General features: G+C 45.1%; 1 protein-coding gene across 2 annotated transcripts in view; it reads left to right on the forward strand.

Moving 5' to 3' along the window:
- Positions 1–217: 217 nt before the first annotated feature.
- The window catches only part of Gnao1 (G protein subunit alpha o1), a 148,983-nt gene continuing 123,084 nt past the window's right edge, over positions 218–26,116 (forward strand). Inside the window, exons 1-2 of one of the 2 annotated variants that reach the window (XM_051195147.1) lie at positions 218–1,073; positions 1,271–1,313. In XM_051195147.1, the coding sequence (XP_051051104.1) occupies positions 956–1,073; positions 1,271–1,313 (161 nt within the window). In that variant the 5' untranslated portion in view covers positions 218–955. The remainder of the gene's footprint in view (positions 1,074–1,270; positions 1,314–26,116) is intronic. The other variant, XM_051195146.1, reaches the window with a different exon arrangement.

Below are 26,116 nucleotides of genomic sequence, written 5' to 3' on the forward strand. Positions count from 1 at the left end.
GGCCGCGCCTCGCGCGCGCGCGCGGCCGCCGGCTGACGCGGCCCGCGGGCATGCGCTCCGCCCCCGCCCGCGCCGTCCCCCGGGCCCGGCGCGCGGCCCTGCTGACGTCAGCGGGCGGCTGGCGGAGCGCTGCGCAGGACCTGGCGCACTCCCGCGCTCCGCTCGCCTCGCCCCCTCCCCGCCCGCCCCGGCGCACGCGCGTGCCCTGCCCTCCCCGCCCGCCTCTTCTCGCGCTCCCCGCTAGCCGCGGCTCCCTCGCGCTCTCCCCGTCTCCTCTCCGCTCCGCCGAGCGATGCGAGCTCTGGGCCCCGGCGTCGCCGCCTCCCGCTAGAGATCTGCACCCCCCGGCCCGACCCCTTTCCCAGCCCTGCCCCGCACGCCGGGGTCGGAGAAGGCGTCGCGGACGCACCGACGGCCGAGGAGCGGCGATGCACATGCACTAGCGGCACCCCCTAACTCACTCCCTCCACACCCCGCGCCGCCGCCGCCTCCACCTTCTCCGCCTCCGCCTCCTCCTCCGCCTCCGGCAGCCTCGGCAGAAGGACCCACCCTGCCCCCCACCCCACCCTCCGCCGGCTCCGGCTGCGGATCCAGCCTCTACTGCTTTTTTATTTATTTTGGGTCGTGCACTAGCCTCAGTGCCTGCAGCCCGCGCCTCCCGGGCCCGCGGGCGCCTCCTCCCTCGGCTCCGGAGCCCCAGACCCCGGCCACCCTCACCTCGACACCCCCAGACCCGGGCCAGCCGCCGCTAGTCTTCGCTGCTGGAATCTTGATAGAGGCTGTTATTTTTTGGGGGTTTCTGGTCTTTCGACAATTTTGTTCCCAGCCAAGGAGAGGATATCGTGATTTTCTCCCCTTTGAGCCCAGGCTCTGCTCTGTGGGGGGGTGGGGGGCGCGCCGACCCGGGGAGTCGTGCCAGCCGAATCGTGCGGGCTGTGGCAGGGAAGGGGCCACCATGGGATGTACTCTGAGCGCAGAGGAGAGAGCCGCCCTCGAGCGGAGCAAGGCGATTGAGAAAAACCTCAAAGAAGATGGCATCAGCGCCGCCAAAGACGTGAAATTACTCCTGCTGGGTAAGGACCTCGGTAGCCACCCCCGCCCCTCGACCCCGGCCACAGTTCCCCACCCGACTAGGGCCACGGGAGACCTGGTCCCAGAGTTGGCACCACTATGTGCCCAGGAGCGCCCATCCCTCGCATGCTTTGAAGCCCCCTTCCTATTCCTCTGAGCTGACACTCACCAGTTTTTCCCCCTCTCTGTGTCCCAACAGGGGCTGGAGAATCAGGAAAAAGCACCATTGTGAAGCAGATGAAGTAAGTCCCTATGGCATTGGGATTTGTACTTTTATTAAGAATATTTTTTTACACCGATTTTATATTATCTTGCTCACCCAGATTGCTCTCCAGGCCTGGTTTTTAATGCGTGCTCACACAGAGACCTGGTTTTGCCTCCCCTCCCCCACCCCCTACGTTGGTTCTGGGTCCTCCACCCCAACTCCTGGGGTGGGTGTTTTGGGGGAGGGAAAGGGAGCGCCTGTAGTTGTATGAATGACAGTGTCCGCCATATTGATCAGAACATCACACTATTGGCGTGATTATGATCATAACTCTTGCTCGTGGAGTATTTCATGTGTTTCGCTGCCTCCATTTCTGTCTCTCTGCCTCATTCTATTTCTCCTCCTCCCTCCACCCCACCCCTCGAATCCCACTTCCCCCTGCTTCTCTTGGGGCAGTGATTTTGAACTTGACTAAAACATGGAGGGGACCCAGCCCTGCCAGATTGGTGTGGAGGATCAAGTGTTTGCTGTTCATGAGTTTGGTGCTGAATTCCTGGAGGCTGTGGCTTCGACCCCACCCCCATCCCACCCCCCAACGAGAGCAAGGGTTAGGGGAGGGGGCGTGCTCTAAGGGGAAAGGATGGGCTTCAAAGCGGATGTGACAGACACAGCTTTACCCAAGGCAGAGGTGGAAGGTAAACGCTGTTCGTAGGGCTGAATGAAAGCAAGCCTCATCCGCCCTTCAGCCCCTCTCCACCCTGGCCCTTCAGCCTTTGCTCTCCTGACACTAGCAGTTTCCTGTCAACTGTGTAGCCTTTATCCTTATATCTATTTACACTCTGCTTAGGCCGGGTTCCCTGTAATCTACCTCCAGTGCGGATTTCAGGCCCCACTTGCCACCGCCCCCTTCTGCCTTAGATATCAGTTTCCCCTCCTAATTAACTGGAGGTGGATTTGAGTGATGGTTAAAAATTAAAACAAAATGGGATATTCCTTTCTTTCCACGTTTCCCCAATAAGGAGTCTCACCCTTCCTTCCCCCTTACTGGCTTGCTTCTTGCCCCATCCACTCCACAGCTCCTAGTGAGCCTACAGGCAGCTTTGCCTGGGGAGGGGTGGCCGGCAGGGAATGGGTGCATGCCTTCCGGGCCTCCTGGCCCTGCTTCCGTTGGCCTGTCAGTTCAGAACAGAGGAGTTCGTTAGGATCGTTTAGCGAGGATTCCATGTCGCTTTGCTGTGACACCTTCGTGCACACACAGCTTCTAATTAGAGGTTGCTGTGCAGTAAACAAAAATGATTATTTTTCAACTTGACAGAATAGCCGAAGTAATTGCATCCCGTAGGAAAACAATGGAAAATAAAAACCCCTTTCGAAGGAAGGTGGGTGGGAGACAAATTGTGCTTGCGATTTCAAAACCAAGAAGCAAAATTCTTGCATGTGTAACAGGCATGACAAGCGAGTTCCAGGCGGCGCCATGATGGTAGGGAGTAGCGACTAGGAGACAGTTTCCCCCCATCTGCTTGGCATGTTCTTATTTGCGTTCGAGAGCTCCCGGGGGCTTTCTTCTCACAGGCCCCTTCGGCTAGCCTCACCCTTCTGAGCCACCAGTAATTTGGCCTGGGGTTTCTCTGGGGCTTGTGCAGTCCAAATGGATGGGGAGGCGGGGCCTAGGGAATTGCTCTTTGCAACAAGGTGCATGTTGCATCTGCCTGGAGCACTCGCGGGTCGGGAAATGCAAACCGCGCCACCTCTTTCCCCTTAGGGACAGGTTTCAAAACTTCACAAGTCTGTAATCCGCTGTGGCAGGCTGAGAGTCTGGTTGAAGCCTCGGTCTCCAGAGCTGGGGTGAGGTTTCAGGCCTTGCAAGTGGTGGACAGCGCCCAGCCGAGACTGGAAATGTCGGTGGGGTTGAGCTCGGCGGCGCTCGGCTCCTCTCGGCCTGGTCTGGGCGCGGGGCTCGGAGGATCTCGACAGTGTTCGGAGCCCAGTCGGGGTCCAGACGGAGAGGACCGAGTGGCTTCGGCTTCGGAGGGGCCCGAAGACATTCGGAAACCCTCGGAGAGGGGAGGGCAAACGAGGTGGAGGTAGGGGAGGTGAGATAGGATGCTAAGTATCTTTGCATCCACCAAAGCAGCTTGCTACCTGCTTTTCCTGAACATGCCCCATAAATTAGGTTGATTTAATAAGAAGTTTAAAAATATGTATCGAGTCTCCCAAAGGGTAACTTGCCTTTTTTATTCAAAGAAAGCTGAGTTCTCTGAGGAGATCTGTGTGCCACTTTAGAATGGAAATTCCTGATTAAGTCCTAGGACAGACTCTTAAAGGAAGGCTGTAAGAGACTTTCTGAGGAAAATCCTACACACTTTATATTGGATTGCACTGGGGGGGGGGGTGATGGGTGGTGAAGTGTCTTGATGTTTGATTCAATTAAATCAGAAATCAAAGTGTTTTCTCTTTTCCTGTATTTCTTCTTCCATTCCTCACTGCCACAAGCTGCCTGTCAAAACTGAGATTTTTGTGATTGATTTCTGTTTCCTTTTAAGAGCAAAACATACCATAGACAAGGTTTGCTGAGAAAGCCCACCAGAAAGGTGTCTGCCCATACAAAAGACCCAGCTGACCTGTCCTTCTGAAGCGTTCATGAATGGCAGTTTTTCCTATGAACTCGGCTTGAAATAAGTCAGCTCGGGGCCTTGTGCCAAGCTGGATTCAGAACTTGTTTTATTAACCACAAAGTGAGAGATTGGTGTCACTGTATCCCAGTGACAGATTCTTTGGAGTCCTCACTTGCAGAGATGGGTTTTGAGATCACCGCTTGAGTGAGAGTCATTTGTAGCCAGGAAGATTGTGTTTTCTGGGTGGGGCCAGGCCAGAAAGCCTTGGTAGCATTTGCAGAAGAACAATTTCCTGTTTCCCTGTGTAGTGTGATTGGTGACAAACCTATCAGGCCATATGTGTAAGTTAGTTCAGATGCTGTGTTATTCCACCTAGGCAGGTGAAAGTAGATGGTTACAGGGTTCACTGTAGGTGACACCGTGTGAGAAGCCAGTGATTTCTAGTAGGGATTGAGGCCTGGTAATTTAGTTCTTTGGCTTTGGAGGAAGAGTATTGATATTCAGATGTTATCAGGCCCTTTATCATCAGCATTTTCAGAAAAGCTAGGAGTCCGTTCCCTCTGCTTATGTTCTCATCCAGGTTGCTCTGTACTGATTGGGAGGGGGGGACAGGAATATGTGCCCATGGTAGCTGAGATACTGCCATTAAGGACTGGCAGCAGATGTAGCTTAGAACAGAGTGTTATTACCCTCATGAGCCTAGGAGCATTACAGAGTCTGACCTATGGAATTTTTCTGCTCAGTACAAGTCATAAGGGGAAAACTTACATCCTTTTCAGAAGCCTAATTCTCAAGTTTTTAAAATCGTTATAGTTTTGTTTTGTGTGTGTGTGTGTGTGTGTGTGTGTGTGTGTGTGTGTGTGTGTGTGCATGTGTAGAAGTGGAGTCCACTGTTTCCTTCTACCTTCTACCTTCATATGGGTTCAGAGATCAAACTCAAGTCGCCATCCTACATGACAAGTGCCTTTATCCATTGAGCTATCTTGCCATCACTCCCCTCACCTCCACTTACTTTTTTTTGGTGTGTGAGTTAGTGTTTGGAAGGTCTCTGTCGTGCATTACAAAACATTACAGTTCTGAGAAGTCAACAGTGATGCTGGAGATAGTGCAAATATAGTTTCACATATCCTGGGAGTAGCTAGTGCCTCCTTTTGCTGTGTGGCATTTTAAATAGCTTTGCTTGTTTTAGGGGTAAGCTTACCTGTGATATAACCTCATCATTTTCCTAGTAATCAGTCATGCTTTTACATAGACTAATAAAATTTTTAAAGAGTATGAATTTTATTGGATTTCTGAATCCTTATAAAAAACTATCTTAGAATTATAGTTTATAAAGCATAGAATATCATTTTAACTGACTTCCCAGTTTGAACATTGAGTGACAAATGCATGGACCTGATAGTGTAAAATGACCCATGGAGTTCTTCTGAACGTTACAGATTGCTGGATTTCTTAGTTCACACTCTCTGGTGGGTCAGAGTTTTCTTTTGTTTTGTGTTTTAGGAAGTAGAGTTTGCAGAAAGACCTGGCTTGCTAGCTAGTAGATATCACCTGTATAGACAAAGTAACATGGAACATTTCAGGTATACATTCATTTCTGGGATACCTGTTCAGTGAAGTTTTTAAACAAGTTTAGGGATTTTCCTATTGAACCTATCACTGCTCATACAAATATCCCAACCCTTACAAGTGAGGTCTTAATATACCACTCTATTAGGGAAGGTAGTGGTTTTGAAAGATTGTCTGCTGCCAAAATTATGGTGGTTTCCTCCTCCCAGCTGACCTTGAGTTTATAACTGGGTGTCAAGACCATTGGTTGGCAGCTGCAAGCCTGTGTGCTCTCAGCATCTAGTAAGTGACAGGCATTAACAGAGGGGGAGGGGGCCACTTGCAGCCATTACTTTGTGAAAGTACAGACATCTAAACAGGCTACCCTTACTCTCATGTAGGAAGCAGTCCACTGAGAGCTATTCTTCAAGATGTTTGGCTTGTTGTTTCTGCAGTCACTTCCTTGGCTGTTTTTGCATCCCTCCTCACTTGTGCCTCCATGTCTGTCAAGTAGATGCACCTTGCTCTCTGGAGACAGTGTGAGTGCAAACAGAATGTCAGGTTAAGTAGCAGCAGGTGAGCTCTCTGCTGTTGCTGGATGGTGCTCTCTCCCTTCTTGCTGTTCACTGAGCTGTAAACACCAGCAGACCTTTCCTGCCAGGAGTGTAGCCAGTAGTTCACCTGATCTCATCAAGAATTAGCTGTGCGATTCTTGAACCTCAGTGGATTCCGAAACAGAGCCTGTGTGCTTGTGGAAAGGGCTGTCGCTATTAGAATAAGTAGGTGAAGCCTTATGCAGATTGACATGGCTGAACAGGAATCCAGAATTTCTTTTCTGTGCATGGGAAGCTGGATGAGTGCCCAGGTGCTGGCTTGTTTCTTTTAAACCTGGAGCGCCTAGATTCTTTTGTGCATCTGAGGAGACCACATCTGTTGAAGTTAGGACAAGATCATTCATGGTTTTTGGCTGCTTGTGCTATACTATGTCAGTTAACCCTGGAAATTTGAGTAGAATAGGCCCTACTTTTCTGACCTGTCCTCATGTGAATGCATGGACTTGATTCCCAGTTAAACCAGTGGTTCCCAACCCTCCTAACACTGTGACCCTTAATACAGTTCCTCATGTTGCCATGACCCCCCAACACACAGCCACAAAATTATTTTCATAGCACTTCATAACTGTAGTTTTGCTACTGTTACAAATTGTAATATAAATATTTTATGGAGATAAGAGGTTTGCCAAAGGGTTCATGACCCACAGGTTGAGAACCACTGAGTTAGACTGTTACTGCAGGAACCCACCTTAATCTGGAAGACAACTGGCAAGCCAATAACAGGATGATTCCAGGTTCAAAAAAAAAAAAGGGTTACCCTCAAAACTAATACTAGCAAAGAACAACTTTAAATTATGAAAAAGAAGAAAGGGGTATATATGTATATGTGTTCATGCACTGAACTTCATGGGTTTGAAATCAGGTGCTGTGAGGAGATCATTTCACATCTGTTGACTGCCTAAAGCCTAAAGTTGCTCCAATGAACTCTGTTTCAAGAATTTGCTTAAGCTTATAACCCATTTGTATATAATCCCACCTCTGTCATACTGCCACCTGGTCCTGGTAGAAAGGACATTGTTTAACAATCAGCAATTAGCAGATGGAGCAAGAGAGGAAAGAGTGGTGATCTGACTGGTCTGGGGGAATAAGTCTCTTACTCACAGAAGCAGGATGGCATGCTAGAATGGAGAGGGGGTAAGAACATTCTGCAGCCAGGCTGCTGGCCCCAAAACGTTGACTCTACTACCAGTCAGATGTGTGAGCTTAGCTATTTACCTCTTGATGTCTCAGCTTTCTTGCCTATGAAATGGGGTTGATAGGTAATAAAAGTAACTATTTAAAGTTGGCACAAGCATGAAATGAGTAAATATAGGAAATAGACTTACAACAGTGCCTGGGATGTAAAAATCATTATACAAAGGCTAGCTCAGTTTTCATTCCTTTGATTGATTAGTGGGTGTTTCCTACCCCTATGTAGTTCTCTTGTAAGTATGGGACTAGCTGACTTATGAACCATAGAAGAGGGGCACTGTGGTTCACACTCTGCTCATGACCTCTTCCCCTTGCCTACTCTGCAGCACCACTTATATAACAAATCATGTTGTCATAACTGATGTGACATTTTTGATGGTGCAGCTGCTTCAGCCCAAGAGACTGGGATAATGTTACAGAGTGGGAAAGAGCACTGAACCAAGAGTCCATACCAGCAGCTCTGCTCCCCTGATAGCAGTTTCCTGGAAGAGTTGGACCAAGTGTACACAAGGTCCTTAATGGTCTATGATAAATCAAGAGCATAGCGTGATCTCTCTCTGCCTCTCCCTCTGTCTCTTTTCCTCTCTGCCACTCTTTTCCCTCTCTCCTTTTTCCACCTCCCCTTTCCTCTCTCTTTCTCCCCACCCTCCAGCATCCTGTAATACTACACATAAAAGCATCAGTTATGGTTCTGTCCTAAAAGGGTATGGGATACCTATGAAAGTTCTTTTAAGGGTCATATAACTGTACAACAGAACTTAGACCACAAAGCTTTGCTACCCTACAAATTCATAATTTTGAGAAACATTTTGACAAAGCCATGGCTAACCAATTTTTTCATGGAGTTGTGATTCCCAAACCAAAGAGGTCGATCAAAAAGAGTCCCGGTAGTATGAAACAGGATTTCACTGGGAGAAGAGAGAACCGGAGAGAAGTGATCTGTGCTTCTAGAATCCTCAAAAGTGGAAATAGCCCTGTCTTTCACCATGGAGGACTATGTGTAAAAGAACATGTCTGGGATTAGGTGCTAAAAGGCCAGAGAATCAGGATGGGGAAATGTGTTGTAACTTTTACTCATTCACTGGTTGACTCTGGGAAGATCATTTAGCCCTTCTGGACCCCCTGTTGGTTTATCTCTTAACTGGTGTGCTGGCTTTCACTGTGAAATTCCTCTAGTGTCTTTTCTAGTTCTGAGATAACAGTTAATGCACAGGGAAACCTAGACGCCTTAAATGCAGTGGGGGATAGTGGGAGTATTTGCCACCCACAGCTTTTATCTGCTGAGCCGTCTTTAGTTCTAATATTCTTGACAAAGAAGAGGAAAAATATTGTGCTTTTCATAGAATCCTGCAAGACTAATAGAATTTGCCCTTTGGTTTGTTACCTGTCTGAGAGGCAAGGAAAATGGAGAATAGAGGATAATATACAAGAATAAGGCTCCATGGCCAAGTGTTTACCCTGAATCCTAGCTATGTCTTAAATTGGGATAGGTTTTCTGTAGAAGCTTATTACCTGTAAGCCAGGAGGTATGGCATGCACCTGTAAGCTCATCAGCAGCACCAGGGTCACTTCTGGGGGGCAGTTGGGTCCCCACAGGAACTTTGAGGCTTACACAATAAGACTTTGTCTCAAAAGAAGGAGGGGGTAGGAAAATGCTGCAGATAAGAGTACTTCTCTGTGCTTTAAAAGTTACCCTGGGCCATCTTCAACAATCTCCCTGACCCCCTCCCCATGCACATCACAAATTGTAAGTGAATTCGATGTTAATGTGCTTACTCCTCAGTAGTCTGGGTGTCCCTTCCCCACCAAGACTCTGGAAGAGTAAAGATGATGACTGTTTTCGCATGTACTATAACACTGAGCCTAGCACCTGCTGTAAAGAAACAGAGTACTGATCAAAGAAAAGAACAAAAAGATATATGGTGCACAGGAATATACCCTGTTGTTTTGCATAAGTCAGAATGATATTGAAAACTTTTAGTGGCTGTAGGTTTTCAATCTGTTATCTGCATTTGTAGTTTCTCATCAGCCCATGAGGAAATAGAATTTCTGTCTTACAGATAAAAGGCAGGAGTCAGAGGTAATTAAACAGCTAGCTCATTGTTGTACAAGTTAGTAAGTTAGTGATAGGGTCATTCAGAAAATGATTTGTCTGATTCCAAACCTCTCTTTTCTATTGTAACTCAACAGTAGTTCTATGACCACTGGTATGGGCAATGGGATCTGGAATCTGGAGTCTGAACCCCATCTGTAAATGGGATAGCATTGGTTTTGGCTGAGGTTGGTGACTGAGAGCCTAGCATGGGCCCAGTGGTGCCAATATGCTTGTGAATGTAGTAGTGCTGGTGGTCTCATGCATCACATTAATTGAGACACTAGTAGTAGGATTGGCAACTACCCAGAGAGCTCCTGAAATCATTTTCCATCCCTGTTTTTGAAATGTGAGCCATGCTCCTGTGGCAGCAGAGAGAAGCTGCTTCTGAAAGTACTGGCTTTGGCTCATGAAGGTGGCCTAGAGAAGACTGGAAAGACAGGAAGGAGATCCACCCATGCACTCTTGCACAAGCGTGAGGACAGAGAGGAGTCAGAGGGGAAGGCCTTTCTTAGTCCCTATCCTTGGTAAGAGGCTCTTATACTTGAGTTCAAGAAGTCCATGATTTCTGTGTGTACAGTATGCTACATGAAGACAGAAGAAGGTGCCCTCTCGGGCAGAAAGTTCAAGGGAGTCCGCTGAGAGGGAAATGGCATGTGGGGTGAAACCAGGCAAGTAGCAGTTAGCCAGGTGGAAAAGGAAAGCCAGTAGAGGAGCAGAATGTCCAGAGGCTGGATATGTCCCCACTGAGAAGACACTAGGAATGTGAAGTAATTCAACCTGACTAGGGCAGTGTGTGAAAAGGATGTTACAAAATGATGGAGGAAAAGTAAGACAGGTACCAGATCATGGAGGGCCTAATGTACTGTGCTAATGACTGGGTTTTATTCTGAAGATAAATTGTCACCAAAAAGAAATTGTTGGCAGGATCCGAGGCTGGGAGAGCAGATGGAAAGTTACTTGTGCAATCCAGGTGGGAAAATGTTAATAACTAAGTTAAAGCAGTAGGAGTGGGTGGGCAGGGGTGGAGGGAAGATGAGAAGAAAGCATATTTGGGCAATGAGGTGACTGAACTTGCCTGAAGATTGGTTGAAAGACTGATTGAGGAGGAGATCATTGAGAGTAATGACAAGAATGTGTCCAGGATTGCTGGTTGGGGGCCTCTGATGGAACATTTGTCCATTCCTTTAGATAAAAGGAAGAAAAGGGGGAAGATATAGGGAGAAAAATTATGTCTATGTTGGCAATATGGAAGTCGATATCTCAGCAGGCCAAGTAAGATGGGGGAAAAGGCATGTGTGCACACACACAGAAAGACCCGGAAATGATCGTTTCAAAGGAAGGGCCAGAGAGGTAAAAAAGAAAAGGGACCCCAAGGCAGAGCAACATCATGAAAATAAAGGCAGGGGGCACTGAAGATGAAGAAGTGGCTGTAGTTGAGTCAGATATTGTCATTGTCAGAGAAGGTGAAGACTGGCAAGTGTCCATAGAATGGCAAGTTGGTGATTTGAACAAGAATAGTTTCAATGGAGTGATGGGAGAAAAGCCAAACTATAGTAGGAGTTAAGTGTGTGGGCTTGAGGAAGTTGATAGGTGTCCCACACACCAGCCCTGGAAGGAAGAAGACTAAGGTAAGGAGTGATGGGGGCGGGGATCGGGAGGAGTATGGGAGCAGAGGGTGGTTTATTTTTATTTTTCTCTTGGTTAACATGGAAAGGCTTGGAGTCCTTGGAAATCTGGGGGTGCTCAATGGAGGCTGAAATTGAAGGTACAAGAAAGGAAATGAAGGCAGGAGCAGAGTCCCCCTCCCTAGTTCCTGAGGATGGACCACTTGAACAGGACATGGCCATGCATCACTTTCCCTGGTTCTGATGGGTTCCATACAAATGAAAGTGTGTGGAGAAGCTCAGGGGCATGGGAGGCTTCTACCTTCACATTTCTTTTTCTCTGAAGTGCGAAACAAAACCAAGGTCATTTACTAGAACTAGAATTTGTTCTGTTCAGATCCCTTATCCATTCACATATCCAGTGCTTTCCTACTTCCCGACATGTGCTTGTCCAGCTTTATGTGCTTAGATATTTGTTGGTGAACATGGCAAGTCTCCCCATAAACAAGCAACTGGTCTAGTAATAACAAACTGATTTTGAGTCACACCTTTGGGACCAACCTTTGGCTGATCACAGAGGGTTCCAGTCCTTGCTCTTAGAGAGCTGGATCCATCAGACTCGAGACTGATGAGCAGGCAGTAGTGGCAGGTTTGATTTGGGAAGGACTTGGGTTGAACTGGGGTGGGGCTAGTTGGAAAAGTGAAAGCCTGGTAGATTTCTCTTTATTGGCTGCAGGCCAATAGTAGGGCTGTCTGTCTGCTGCTCAGATATAGAAGTGGGCATGCGATTCAGGCCTTTCCAAGGTGATTGACACTTGGGTGGGGGTGGGGGGGGGTAGTGACTTAAGCCAAGCCTTTCTCTAGGATTTTTATGTAAAAGAAGCTGCTCAATTGTACCCAGCGGGGAGCTAAGAGGGTGAAAACCTGGAGCTGTCTGAGGCCAGGGTTTCTCATCTCCTTTGTCTCCTGCAGAGAGAAGCTTGCTTATAGTGAGTTAGACTGAGGTTGTGAGGGACTGGGAGAAAGGAATGGTGTTATTGCAATTTCTGAAGTTGAGAGAACAAAACAGATCCTAAATTACCTGACAACTTGTTTTTGTTGTGGTGATGAGGATTAAACCCAGGGCCTTGCACATCCTACAATGCAAGTACTTCTACCACTGAGCTGTATTCCCAGCCCTGTCAGAACTTATTTGATCTGGGATTCTGTCTCCTACAATCATAATTATTCTGACAGAAGGGTAATAGTATGCACGGATACCTAAAGGTACTGGGTAAAGCACAAAATCAGAGCTTGAACCACAGGGCTCTCAGAGGGAGTGGTGGGCAGTTTTGTATCTGAAGAGTTGGAGGCTCTGAAGGAGTCTGAGAAGTGACTGGAAAGGAGGTCTAAAAGTGGCTTTGTAGGCTCTCCTGACCATTTAGGTGCAGAGGTGGAGGGAGGGAAATGGTGAAGGCAAACCAGATGAGACCTAGTGTCTGCCTGAAGACAGAAGAGAGCATCCTTCCGGTTTCAGTGTGCAGTGGGCTGGAATCCAAGCCAGCAGGCTGGAAATGAGAGTATCAGGAAAGGCCAGGGCTAAGGAGAAACCAGGTCTAACCATGAGTAGGAAGCTTAGGCTATCCAGGGTCACTTTCTGGAAATGCTGAGCAGTTTGTTTGGGAGGAATTTCCTGAGCTTAGAGGAGGGCTCTAGTCTAGAAGAACTGGGTTTAGCTTCTTTCCTGGTAGGATCTTGGGAGTAGATGTCATTTCCTGGGGTGCATATACAGATGGACAGGAGGAATTCACATGGTGGATGTGAGCCAGGGAGCCTACCTGCATGGGTCTGTATGGGAAGCTCCACCTAGCAAAGGGAACCAGAAAGCAGAAGAGCTGAAGGAAGCTGAGGGTGCCAGAGAGGGAATGAGCATCAGGTAGACAGGACTGAGCCAAGGAAGGTTCTGTCTGGTATTTTGTGATTTAAACTACTGACCTTTGAAAGAGAAGTTTCAGTGGAGGAAAAGGACAGGAGTGAAACTCAAGAAAATCTCAGTGGTAAGAAGAAACCTGGACCAGGAGTCAAGAAACTCAAGTCCATGTGGCCTTGGCAAGTTCCCTAACATGTCAAGGACTGGGCATTCTACATATAACGTTTGGAACCCAGAATGATTTTTAAGTTTGTGGTTCAGTCTTGAGATCATAATTTAAACCCTGCTATTCAGCAAAAGATGCTCTTCCAGCAAGGAATTCCCTCCTTCGTCCATGGCCATACCCAGCTGACATAATGGATATAACAAAATTAACCTTTCAAGACTAGTGCTAACTGAGAAAGAAACTAGCATCAAGGAGTTGTGGACTCACACCTGTTGGTCCATGGTTTGGAGCCCACCAGGTTGAGATGAGTTTCACGCTGTCAGGGTTGCAGGAAGGACCAGGAGCTGCTATCCCACAAGAGGCATGCTGATGATGACTCTAGAACACGAAGGCAAGACAGCGTATGGGGTCCCAGAATGAATTTACATGGAGAAGGAAGGCTGGTGAACCTGACATGGCTGGGTGGGGAACTCCAGTTAGGGCAGATAAAAGGAGCCCAGGAACTCCTCTAGGAGAGACTATCCTGAGGATACCAGTGGGTAGGGACAAGAGGCTTCTGCCAGGTCTCCTCATTCTTACACAGCCCCACCAGTGAAGGGCACAGGGGAGTGTTGGTACAATAACAGAGGGGAGCACCTAGTTCTAAGTACCCCTCATTCTCCTGGACCCCCATGTGAGGTTATATGCTATTTCTTTTTTGGATGCTTCCTTAGAATTGTAACCATCAAGGACCTCACTACTGTCTAATGTTGGCATGTGTGTGTTTATTTTATAAATACCAATGAAGGACCAGCTGCTTTTTGGCACTCTACTCTTCCAAGAATAGAGCTCAATAGGCTGGACAAACTTCTGTCCTCAGGACATGACAGTGCCTGTGATAGTGAATAAGTAAGGAAAATGAGGCTGTTTCATGGAGTGATGTATGTCCCCGTAGAGGAAATTGGGATTAAATAATGCAGAATAGTGAGGGAGAGAAAGGATAAGAAAGCAAGCCAGAATGCAAAGGCCCTTGGGCAGAAATCAGCAGAAGCAAAGCTAATGAGGTTGGACCACAGGGATGGAAAAGTGAGGCCCAATAGAGCTAAAGACGCTGATAAGGCGGCATGTGGGCCTGGTGGCTGTGCAGTAGCACTTGGGTTTCATTGTGAATGCTGTGGAAGATGTGACTGTATATTTAAAAGATCCCTGTAGGGCTGGTGAGGTGACTCAGTGGCTCAGTGCCTGAAGCCAAGTTTGACAACTTGAGTTCCATCTCAGAACCCACATGGTGGAAGGAGAGAACTAACCACACTAGTACTACAGATACACATGCATGCGCGGGCACATACACATATGCATGCACACACTCGTGTACACACACATATACACAGGTGCACGCAGGCACACACTCATGCACACACAGGCATGCACTCATGCACACACACACATACACACACGTGCACGCAGGCATGCACTCATGCACACACACGCACTTGTGCATACACACACATACACGTGCATGCAGGCATGCAGGTATGCACTCATGCACACACACACACATGCACATGCAGGCATGCAGGCACACACACACACACACACTCAGTCGTGCGTGCACATACACACACACTTTTAGTTTGCGTTCTTTTGCTGTGATAACCACCATGACCAAAAGCAATTTTGTAAACTGTTTATCTTATGCTTTACAGTCATCACTGAGGAAAGTCAGGCAGGAACTTACTGTGTCATATGTCCTCTGGCTCGCTGAACTGCCTTTCTTATATAGCCCAGGGCCACCTGCCTAGGGATGCCACCACACACAGTGGGCCAAGCCCTCCTACATCAATTAACAGTTTCAAAGAAAATGCCCAACAGACAAGGCCACAGGCTAATCAGAGGAGGCAATTCCTCAGTTGAGATTCCTTCTTCCCTGGGATGTCTGGGTTTCTGTCAGACTGAAAAAATTACTATGCTATACCACACACACACACACACACACACACACACACACACACACACACACACGAGCGCGCGCGCGTGTGCACACCATGTATAATTGTAAAATATAAATTTAAAAGTCTAAAAGATTCCTCTATGTTCAGGGATAGACAAAACCAAAAGACAGAAATTATATCAGTGGTTTCTAGGAACTAGGAGAGGGCTGAAGGGCGGGACGGACTATAAAGGGATACAGAGGAGCTTTGGTGGAAGGTGAAAATATTCCATGCCTTAATTGTGCTCGTCGTCACACTATTGTATATTTTTTTTTTCAAAAGGGTGAATTTACTCTGAGTAAACTATACTTCAATAAACTTGTCTAGTAAAATACACAGGGTGTGGTGTATGATAGGACATACTGTTATCACTGCATTCAGGAAGCTGAGGCAGGAAGGTTGCAAATTCAAGGCCTGCCTGGGTTATGGAGAAAAACTATCTTAGAAAGGGGGAAGAGAGAGTTAAGGATAAATATGGCTAGGATGTATTATATACATTTATGAAACTGTCAAGGATAATTTTTCATTAAAATTAAAAAGGAACCACAGTAAGCCTTAGCAAAACTGTCCTGTCTACTGTATGGAGGATGGTGACAAGGATGCCTGGAGGGAGAGGCCACCACACAGGCAGGCAGTTCCTTTATCCATGCCTTCCTTACAGTTTAGACTATATTGCATGCTGTTCCTGGAGACTTCCTCGCATCAGTTTATTGATGTGTGTTCCTAGTTTTCCTGTTTACACAGCTTTCCTTTACAACTGGTTTATAAGCTCAGAGTGGATAGAAGCCATCTGCTTCATGGTGCAGGCCCCACAGGACATGTTTATTACATTATTTCCTTACATCCAAGTGATGCTTTCGCTGCACAGATGTCACCGTGTCCCCATTTTATAGATGAAGCATCCAAGGCAAAAAGAAACACATACAGCAGCGTCCAGAAGCCTGAGCTGTGGAGATTTAGGGCTTACCCTTTGCTTATCCGTCAGTGTGGTGTGTGGGGGAATTACTCAGTTTCTCTGAATCTCAATTTAATCATTGACAAGAGACAAAAAATTAACACATTGCCAGTACACTGTGAGGACTAAATGAGGTGGCACAGCTGAGAGCATTTAGCACATATCTCAAATTCCTCAGTGGTAGCTATTGGTATTTCAGTATTAAAATTGTTTATTTGAGTGGCCAGCACTGCACAGTCGGATCCAGTATTCTGGGTCCCAAGGTATCTCCTGCCATGGCAAAGCTAACTCAGTTCAGTGTGTTCTTGTTACTGTTTGCTTACTTCAGAGCTAACTACTTTTTACTACAACATGGCTATTGATTATTTATGGAGCACTCATCATGGCAGGACACCGTAGAAAGCTTATAATAGTGAGTCAGAAGGAATTCGTAGAAAGCTTATAATAGTGAGTCAGAAGGAATTCCACCTCTACCCTCCATAGCAGAGCTGTTTCTGGAGCTGGTGAGCTCTGCAGCCACCCAAAGCTGGTGGAGGTCTGGGAAGACTCCCTGAAAAGAGTTACATTGAAACTATCATTAGTGCTGGAGAGATGGCTTAGAGGTTAAGAGCACTGGTCGTTCTTAGAGGATCCAGATTCCCTTTCCAATGCCCACATGACAGCTCACAACTGTCTAACTCCAGTTCCAGGGGATCTGGCTTCCAGGTACTGCATATACATGCTGCAGACATGCATGAAGGCAAGACCCTTACATATAAAATAAAAATTAATTAATTAAAAACCAAAAGTAATTAGGGGGCTGGAGAGTTGCCCAGCAGTTAACAATATATATATATATATATAAATATATATATATGTATATATATATATATATACATAAAACAAAATATACAGAAAATGCATTTTACATTTTTTTGAATGCTTAAGTAATTATCAGTAGGTGAAAAGGCAGGATATTGCTAGTACCCAGGAATGTCTCTAAATATCTCTTCCTGGCCGTAACTCCTTCCTCACTCTCATGTCCTTGGCTTTTCTGACAGGTGTTTTTATTCTTTCTATATAGTTTACCACCAGTGTATGAAGCCCTTAATCTGTCTAGTTTTTGCCTGAGTTTAACATAATTGGAACTAGTTGTCAAGTCTTGTGATCTTTCAATGTGATGCTTATAGTATTTATCCATATTGATGTATATATAGCTGGAATTTGTTCATTTTCATTGTTATATAATATTATATAACATCCTATATCATTCATTATGGATTCTTAATTTTTTATGGAGCAGCCAGAATATTTGTGAATATTCATGAAATATACTGTCTATTATTTCTTTGTTGTGTAGTACTTATTGTTATACACCAGCAATGACTATGCCATTTTAAGTTTGGGCCAATTACAAAGAATGCTGCTTTAAATATATTCATGTGTATGTGTTTCTGTGTGTGTGTGTGCGCGCGCGCGCGCGCGCGCACGTATGTATGTGTGCATCCGCATGCTCTGGGGCACGTCTATTTGTAAGAGGTTCTGAAATGGAATTGGTAGGGATTTTAACCACATTAGAGAGTGTGCTTTGGTTTCCACACTTCTCTTACTAGTGGAGGGGATCGCTATTGTCAGACCTTTACTGTTCTGCAGCTTTTGAGGTAATGGGTTTTCACTGTCTGTCTGCCTCACGTCTTCTAGATGAGTCTAGAAGCAGAATAGTTTTCCATGTATTATTGAGCAGTTGTTTCCTTTGTTGTTGACCACCTTGTTCTTGTGCTGCCTTTTGTTAGGTTCTGATTTTCATATTTGCAGGAGCTCTTCATGGTTCTACATACTGGTCCTCTTCTGCCTCACTTTACAAATGCTGTTTGTGATAAAGAGATGTCCTTATTTTTAATACAGCTATTTTTTCTTTCTCTTATAACTAGTGTTTTTTTTTTGTGTGTGTGTGTGTGTGTGTGTCCTAATTAAGGAGCTTTTCTTTCAAGGTGACAAAAACTGTCTTCATTTTTGTGACTTCAAAAGACATTAAGGTCTTTTCCCCCTTTCTATGTAGGCATTTAATTTACCTGTAATTAATTCTTGTATGTGCTGTATGATAGGGACCCAGTTTTGTTTTCTCCATAAATGGATACTCACTTATTCAGTATCACGTATGAAAAGGCCATTCTTTATGTGCCTGTTTTGTGGGTTCTCTGTGCCATAAATGATGTGTTTAAATACCCAGGGAGTTTCTTGTCTGATTATATTCTTAATCCATCACCACACTACATCTTTTATAAAGTGTCATCATATTTGATTAAACAAACCTCCTTTGCCTTTTCCTTTTTTCATGTCTAAGCTTTTGGCCCTATGAATACAAATGCTAGAATTAATTTTTATATACACATGTATATATGTATGTATGTAAGTATACACACACATACACACCCTTTCTTGTGACTTTGATTCTTTTAATTCTCTGTTTGATTAGAATTGATGTCTTTACATTTCTAGAGTCTTTCTAATCCATGAGGATGTTGTGTTTGCTTATCATACTTCCTATTAAGAGGTAGTAGGCTATCTTGACTATGTTTTGTTAATTCAAAAGTAGAGTCTCAGTTCCTACCACAATCTAGTAATTGCTACTTTCAAGATTAGCTTTAGAAGCATTCCAGACCACTCCACCATTGTCTGTATTTCCTTACCAGAGGGTGCATCTCTTACAGTGATGAGCATCAGAGCACACCATAGTCACCCAGAGTCATAGTTCACCTGAGGGTTTGCACTTAGTATGTATCTTTGGGTTTAGACAAATGTATAGTGGCATGTATCCCTCATTATAATAGCATAAATAGAATTTCCACTGCCCCAAATCTTCCTGTGCTCCCTCTATTACTAATCCTTTCTCCTGTAAGCTCTGGCAACTACTGGTCTGTCACTGTGTTCATAGTTTGCTCTCCCTAATTTTGTAAAGTTGTAAGTATGTGGGATTGCGGCCTTTTCAGACTGATTTCTTTCAAGTTTCCTTCATCTGTTTTTATGGCTTTAAAGGACAATTTACTTTTGGTGCTGAATAAGATTTTATTATCTGAATTACCATAGATGTCTGTTTTATTTTCCTCCTTTTAAATCGATGTTTATACTTGGTTGAAAGTCTTCATTGCTTCCAAATTTTGGTAATTGTTTTTGTAGAGGAGTTATTAGCTGCAATACACTTCTATGTACAGATTTTATGGAAGAAATGATTTGAGCTTTTTCTTCTTTATTTCTTTTCTTTTTTTTTTTTTTTTTTTTCAAATACCAAAGAACATAGTTATAGTTGCTGGATTTCATAAAAGAACATGGAGTTGTTTTTTTTTTGTTTGTTTGTTTGTTTTGTTGTTGTTGTTTGGCTTTTCGAGACAGGGTTTCTCTGCATAACATCTCTGACTGTCCTGGAATTCTCTGTGTAGACCAGACTGTCCTCAAACACACAGAGATCTGCCTGCTTCTGCATTCCAAATGCTGGGATTAAAGGCGTGTGCCACCATCGCCCCACTAGAATGTGAAGTTTTGAAAAGACAAACAAAGCAATTACCACTAAATTTTTCCAGAGTGACTGACTATACTCCATGTGCTTTCCAGCATTTAGTGTTGTCAGTGTTGTGTATTTTATGATATGTGTGTAGTGGTTTCTCATTTGCCGTCTCTATGACTCCTTTAGAAAGGTGTGTATTGTGGTCTTTTGCTCATTTTTTTTTTTTTTAAGGAAGTTGTTCTTGTTCTTGTTGAGTCTTCAGGGTTAGTATTGTTGGTGCCAGAAAGATGGCTCTGCAGTTAAGAGTGTGTATAGAATAGCACAGCTTGTTTTCCAGCCCTGCCTCTATGTAGCTCCAGGTCTGGGAGTCTGATGCCCTCCTCTGTCCTCCATAGGCACCTGCCACTCACTTTCACATACCCCCACACACACACACATTCGCACAATTTAACTATAAAATATAATCAATACAATTTTAACTAACAGTCCTTTGTCACATATGTTTTGTTTTATAAGTATTCTCTCTTAGCCTATGCCTTGTTTTCATTCTTTTGATACTGCTTTATAGAAAATTTCTTTTTGTTGCTCCTGGTATGTAAGTATAATTCATTTTGTGGACTGATTATTTTATTCATCAACCTTAATTTTTGTGTAAATTCTGGTAGTTAGTTCCTGTGACTGGAAGCAGAATAAGAATGAATCTGGTCTTATTTCTCCTGATTACCAAAGAAATAACATTAAGGAGGAGCTGGAGAAAACCAGCTTAAGGGAAGGAAATAACATCTCTATGATACCTGTTGTTTCAAATGCATAATAAACATGGTCAGTTTGACTCTCACTAGAGAGAGGTCTTGATATCTCCACTTCGTATACAGGCAAAGTGCAGCTCAAAGAAGTTACCTGAAACTTTGCTTAATATCACGCATTGGCTCATGATTGAAGAACTAAGGCTAGAGACCTGTTGCCCTGCTTCATGTGTGTCAGACTGCATGCCACCCATATTGGAATTCAGCTGCTCACTGAGACCCCTGGGGCTCCTGTCGTCTCTGTTTGTCTTACCAGGCCTTGCTTGGCCCTGGGCAGCTCTTCTGTTACCTCTTGTACAACTCTCTGCAGCTCCAGGCTCTTGCAGCCTGGTTATTGTCTGCTCTTGGTTGAGTTCCTGTCCTGAGTTCCTGCCCTCTCCAGGGTATTCCCTCCTCACAGAGGAAGTCAGTTCCCAACTTGTTGAATTCTAGGAACCAAATTAGGAGTTACCTTGGGTAACTATTTCAGTCCTGATTCCAGAATGATGGTGGGGATTTTGCCACCCTGTTTTGTTATACAGTGGACTATAGGGAATTTATGGGTGCACCATTCCCAGCTCCTTCCTCGCAGCTGGTAGGTGCTGGAGCTGCCTGCACACAGGACAGGGGCTGCTGGAGGATCCTGGGGTGCGCTGTTTGTGTACACAGCCCAGGGGTGCTGTATTCAGTGTGACAGCTTCCTACTCTGCAACACATGGACCTTCACAGGGTGACAATAAATTATGCAACTGCAGAACTAAACAATGGAGGAAAGGCAGGGACTAATTGGATGTCAGCTGGTCTCTGAAATGTGAACGTGCAGACCTCAGCTCCTTGGCAGAGGAAGGCCTTCAACAACTGAGAACATCCGGAAATCCTACACAGTGCTGCTTGGGAGAGTAGGCCTGACTGCTTAAAGAGTGTAAACGTTCTTTTTACTCTGTTTATTAATTCCAGGAGAGTTTTAGAAACTAGGAAGGACATTAACAAAAGAAATTAGTCCTGTGGTATCAGGAAAGTAACTTGAATGCTAAATACAGTAGTAGTATTTAACCTTTGCTCTAATGGCCTTAAGTCATCATTTTTTATTATTGCCTTGTGCTAAAAACCAGAGTCCCTGAGGACCATTGCTATGCAGCTATGTGTCTTTCCCCACCCCTAAATAGTCCTGGAGTGCAGTTAACTCCTAGTTAACAGGCACTGTGTAATTTCCCTGTCCCTTCACCTGCTGTCACCTGTCATAGCTGGCTTCTTCCAGGATTCCTCCATTCTCTGTTTTACGCTGAATCTGTAATGGCCCAGAAAACTGAACTGCCAGGTTTTCGCACCAGTGTGCAGGACAAAAAGATATAGTGTGGACCCATGAGCACAGTGAAGGGGGCTCTTTGCTGCAGTGCATGGGCTTTTTTTTTTTTTTTTTTTTTTTTTTTTTTTGTCTTCCATTTCTGCCTGTCTGTGACACAGGACTACATAAAAAAGAGCCAGGGACAGTGAGATGCTACATGAATGATAGCTGCTGCCCTTGTGTTCTCTAATTATCCAGAGTTATTCATTGTCTCTCCTCATTCCCAGAAGAGTTTCAGCTCTCAAGAATTGCTGGATGAATAGCTTTCAGAAAGATGTATCGTCATTTTGTTGTTGTTGTTTGTTGTAAGCATGAAGACTCTCTTGCACAGGTTCTGTATTGGTACTTTTTGTAAAATGGTATGGGCATACCTGGGTGCACTGTGGGCAGGGTTGCTTGACAGGCAGAGGGGCATTTCCAGCTCCCTACCCATGTTTGGCATCATGGCATCTGCCCCAGCCACTTCTGGATGCAGACTCACACTAGTCATTCTAGAGAAGAAAGCATAAGAATTTGGTTGTTTCCAGCTGTTTTAACCATCACATGAAACTGGTTGGAAAAACACTTTACACCTACATTACTGGTAATTCATCTCTTCTGTTCTGTAGATACATTCTGAGCCCTGACTTTGTACCAAACATAGTCTTAGGTATTGGAACTGAGCAGGGTAGGCAAATCTCTGTCTTTATGGAATGTCTTACATTTTAATAAAGGGAGACAGGCAATAAACAAGCAAAATACGGGGTGGGGGCAGTAGTTGGTGATAGATGTGATGGGGAATGAGACAGTGAAGGGGGATAGTAAGTAGAAAGGTGTTATTAGTGTTTAACAGCAGTCAAGGAAGTCCACACCAAGATGAGATTGGAGCACAGACTTGGTGGAGAGAAGGGATCTTCTAGAACGCATAGGGGAATGGTATTCTCACAGCAGAAATAGGAAGCACATGGACTCTGATTCAGAGATGGGCTTTATATGTGATAAAATAAACAAGTAACGTGGCTAGAGTTACAAATGAACTCCAACAAACAAACAAAACCTCTTGTCATGTTTATCTGTGATGCACCTCACATACAGAGAGGGTTTGGAAAAGAAACTTCATCATAGACTTTTGTCTTTTGAACATTCAGACTGTTACTCCCATGCAAGGCCTGCTAAGGGTGGGTGGTGGGTGGGGAGAGACAGAGAGAGACAGAGACAGAGAAATTTTGTGTCCTGACCCGGGAGGAACACTGAAGGAAGAATTCTTGCTATAAATGGACTGGGTTGAATCAACATAATCTAGGCAGGGCCAGGCTTTTCTGGGTGGTCTATAGAAGATAAATACTAGCCAGGCAGTGGTGGCAGTGCATTCCTTTAATCTCAGCACTAGGGAGGCAGAAGCAGACGTATCTCTGTGAATTCGAGGCCAGTCTGGTCTACAACGCTACACAGAGAAACCGTGTCTCTAAAAACCAAGAAAAAACAAAAAAGAAGCTAAGTACTAATGTGGGTGGGCTGCCTGGTCCAGCTGGTCTCCTAGTGGAGGAGGTTCCCATCATTGGCATCCCCTGCCCCCAGCTCTGCCCTTGCTTTCCATATTACCATTATCAGACCGTGAATACTGAGATTTGCACAACAATAAGTAGACTGGTCCCCAGACCTCATTCAGGATGCTGGCACAGGTATGGATTTGGCCTTGGGCATGCTTAGCAAGCAAGCGTGTAACCTAGTTGTAGATCCTGGTGAGCCAGAACCATAGGACAAGCCTCCCTAGTGTAGCCTGACAGTTGAGTAATATGTAAGTGAACACATATGTTACTGAGTCCCTGCACAACAAAATCATGGCTTTATAGGTAATTCATGTTTAGGAGAAGTTAAAGGTATTGGTAAAGATATAAAAATGATATTTGAGCAGGGCTAACCTCAAGCCTGCTCTTAAAGGGGTTCCTACTCTCTTAAAGATGAGTGATTTGGAATCCTCTGCAATCCCACAAGAGTACTATCTTAATCTTATCCCCAGGCCAATGAGCCACCCCATGTTTATCATTTCATCTTCCTAACACTTGCCTATCAGCTTATCTGTACCATTCCCTGTTCTGGACCCCAACTCCTCACTGCCATCTCCTCAGCTGTTTTCCAGCAAGGCTGTTTCTGCCTCCTACTGCCCTGCTTAGCCACATGCTTTCCTTTTCCCTCATCTAAACTGACTCAAGCCTGGAGCTCCCTTGCTTGTGATGATGCACCACAGTCTAGCCCACCACACTGATCCCAAGCTGTCTTCTCTGCATGATGCCTTTCCCCAGGCATTTGCCAACACCCCTACCTTTGCAGGCAGCTGCTGATGCTGAGCCATGCATGCTCCCTGACTCCTCCTCTGCAGATCTGGCCTGCAAAGACCAGCACAAGTCTCCTCTGCTCCATGGGCAGCCCTCTGCACACCAACCCACACTGGTATCACCATTCTTGAAGTAGTTTACTATCTGATATTTGTGCCACATGATTAGAGGGTTTATGTGCTGTTACTATTCCATGGAGATGATCCCTTCATCTGAGCCAGTACTGTATACACATAATATGCACAAGTGCAGTGAACAGTACCAAATGGCCCTGCTCACTAGGAGCCCAGCAGTAAGCTCTACATAGAAGCTATTTAGAGAGGAGCAGTTTCAGCACATGGTGAAGTGCCAACTCCAATGTCAGCCCTGCTTGGGTTGGGTTGATCTTATCTGTGCTACCTTCTAGCATTGTGACCTTGAGCAAGTAAGTTTGAAGATGATGTGAAATAATGGATAAAGAAGCAAACAGGCTTATAATCCCAGAACTGGTGAGTCTGAGGCAGGAGGATTGTCATAAGTTCCAGGACAGCATGGACAACAGTGTAAGACCCTGTCTAAGTAAAGCACACTTTTTAACCCGGTACTAGGAACATAAGAATGAATAACTATGGCTATTGTTGCTTACTAATTGACAAACATTTGGTATGTGCAGGACTAACTTCCCTATGTAGGATGTAAATCATCTGTGGTGGAAATCCCAATTCTTATTTCTCAACTCCTTTGCCAAATAGGTCTGTGGCATACAGTGACTGTTTGCGGTGATTTATATACGTAAAGTGGCCCTTGTTCACACTGCCATGGATTTTCTCATGTAGTCATTGTTAAAATGTAAGCTGGTGTGCAGTCTCAGCTTGTTTACATGATATATAATTTGTGCATTTGAGTCCTTAGAGGACTAAGAATTATTGAACCCATCAGAGCACAGCTCTTTATTGTGTGTTTACTATATGCAGGTAGAGGAAAGGGCACCCTCCCTCTTCCTGTTGAGAATGCTGCCATTGTTGACTGCACCCTCTTTTCTCTCCACAGCCTAACTGCAACTCTGTTCCCTTTCTCTGCAGAGCTTAGACCTTTCAGCAGGTGTTAGGGCAATCCTAAGTAACAAGAGGAGTTTGTGGTAGGTTTGCAAGTCTAATTCTGGTCTTCCTCAGGGTATAAAGTATGTAAGAAATGTCATCTTGAGTGAGGTAGTGAATACACCGTCGAAGCATCTGTTAGAACAATTAAACTGTACATGCAAGATTTGGGTGTATAAATTATATACAATTTGATAATCAAATTGTTGTTGTTCAACAAAGGAAAGCCTAGAAAATTAAGAAATACCTCCCTGAGCCTACCAATCTTAGAAGAATCCAGTTCTCCAGGAAGAGGGGAGGTTAGTGTGTGGGGGCAGTTGTGCCCTCAGAAAGGCAGAGCAGCCATCCTAGTTTTCCCTTCTCAACTGCTTGGCAATGGCCACCAGTGAACTTCTTCAGCCCTCACAATTTCCCCTAAGAAGAGTTTCCCTGGAAGGCCAAGCATAGGAGCTCATAGCACATCCTGTTCCTCAGCATAGACTTTCCTGGCATTGCAGGTCTGAGGCTCAAATTCTATCTCTGCTGCCTTGATTGTGCCCTTTGACCCCTGCCTATCGTGGTTGCTGAGAATACCAAATGATGTACAGGTTTTACAAAGGCTCCAAACATAAGCTATCAAATTTTATGCACTTGCAGGTCTGCTCAGTTCCTGGTGTGAGAACACCAAGGCATGGAGGACTTTGGACCTAGTGGTCTGTGCACAAGGTCTAGAGGATAGCCTGGTATGTTGGTTCTGGCCCTCCTACTCACTTACTTAAAACCTGGACCAGCTATTTATCCCCTTGCCTCCATTTCCAGAATGTAAGATGGGAATAATGACAGTGCCTACTCCATGGAATTGTACTCAGAGAGAAAAGGATTCATCCAGGTGAAACATTTGGTGCAGGGTCCAGCCATGCAGATAATGTCACCACAGGCAAGGCTCCCTCCTGGGCCGGGAAAGAGCATCTTTGCCAGGCAGAAGCAGAGGGAAACAGAGCAGGTCTTGTTTGAACAGAACTGTTTCATGTGTTGGCTCTATTTTCTATGACTTAGGACTGGAAATTGATTATTAAGTGAATTGTATAAGTTTTCCTATGCCAAAAATGAATTTTTATTGCATTTGTTTAGTAGTAAAGAATGGTGTGCATGCATAGCACACATGCACAGAAGACAGCCCGTGAGAGTCCTC

The sequence above is a fragment of the Phodopus roborovskii genome, unplaced genomic scaffold, assembly GCF_943737965.1.
Source record: "Phodopus roborovskii unplaced genomic scaffold, PHOROB, whole genome shotgun sequence".
NCBI lineage: Eukaryota > Metazoa > Chordata > Mammalia > Rodentia > Cricetidae > Phodopus > Phodopus roborovskii.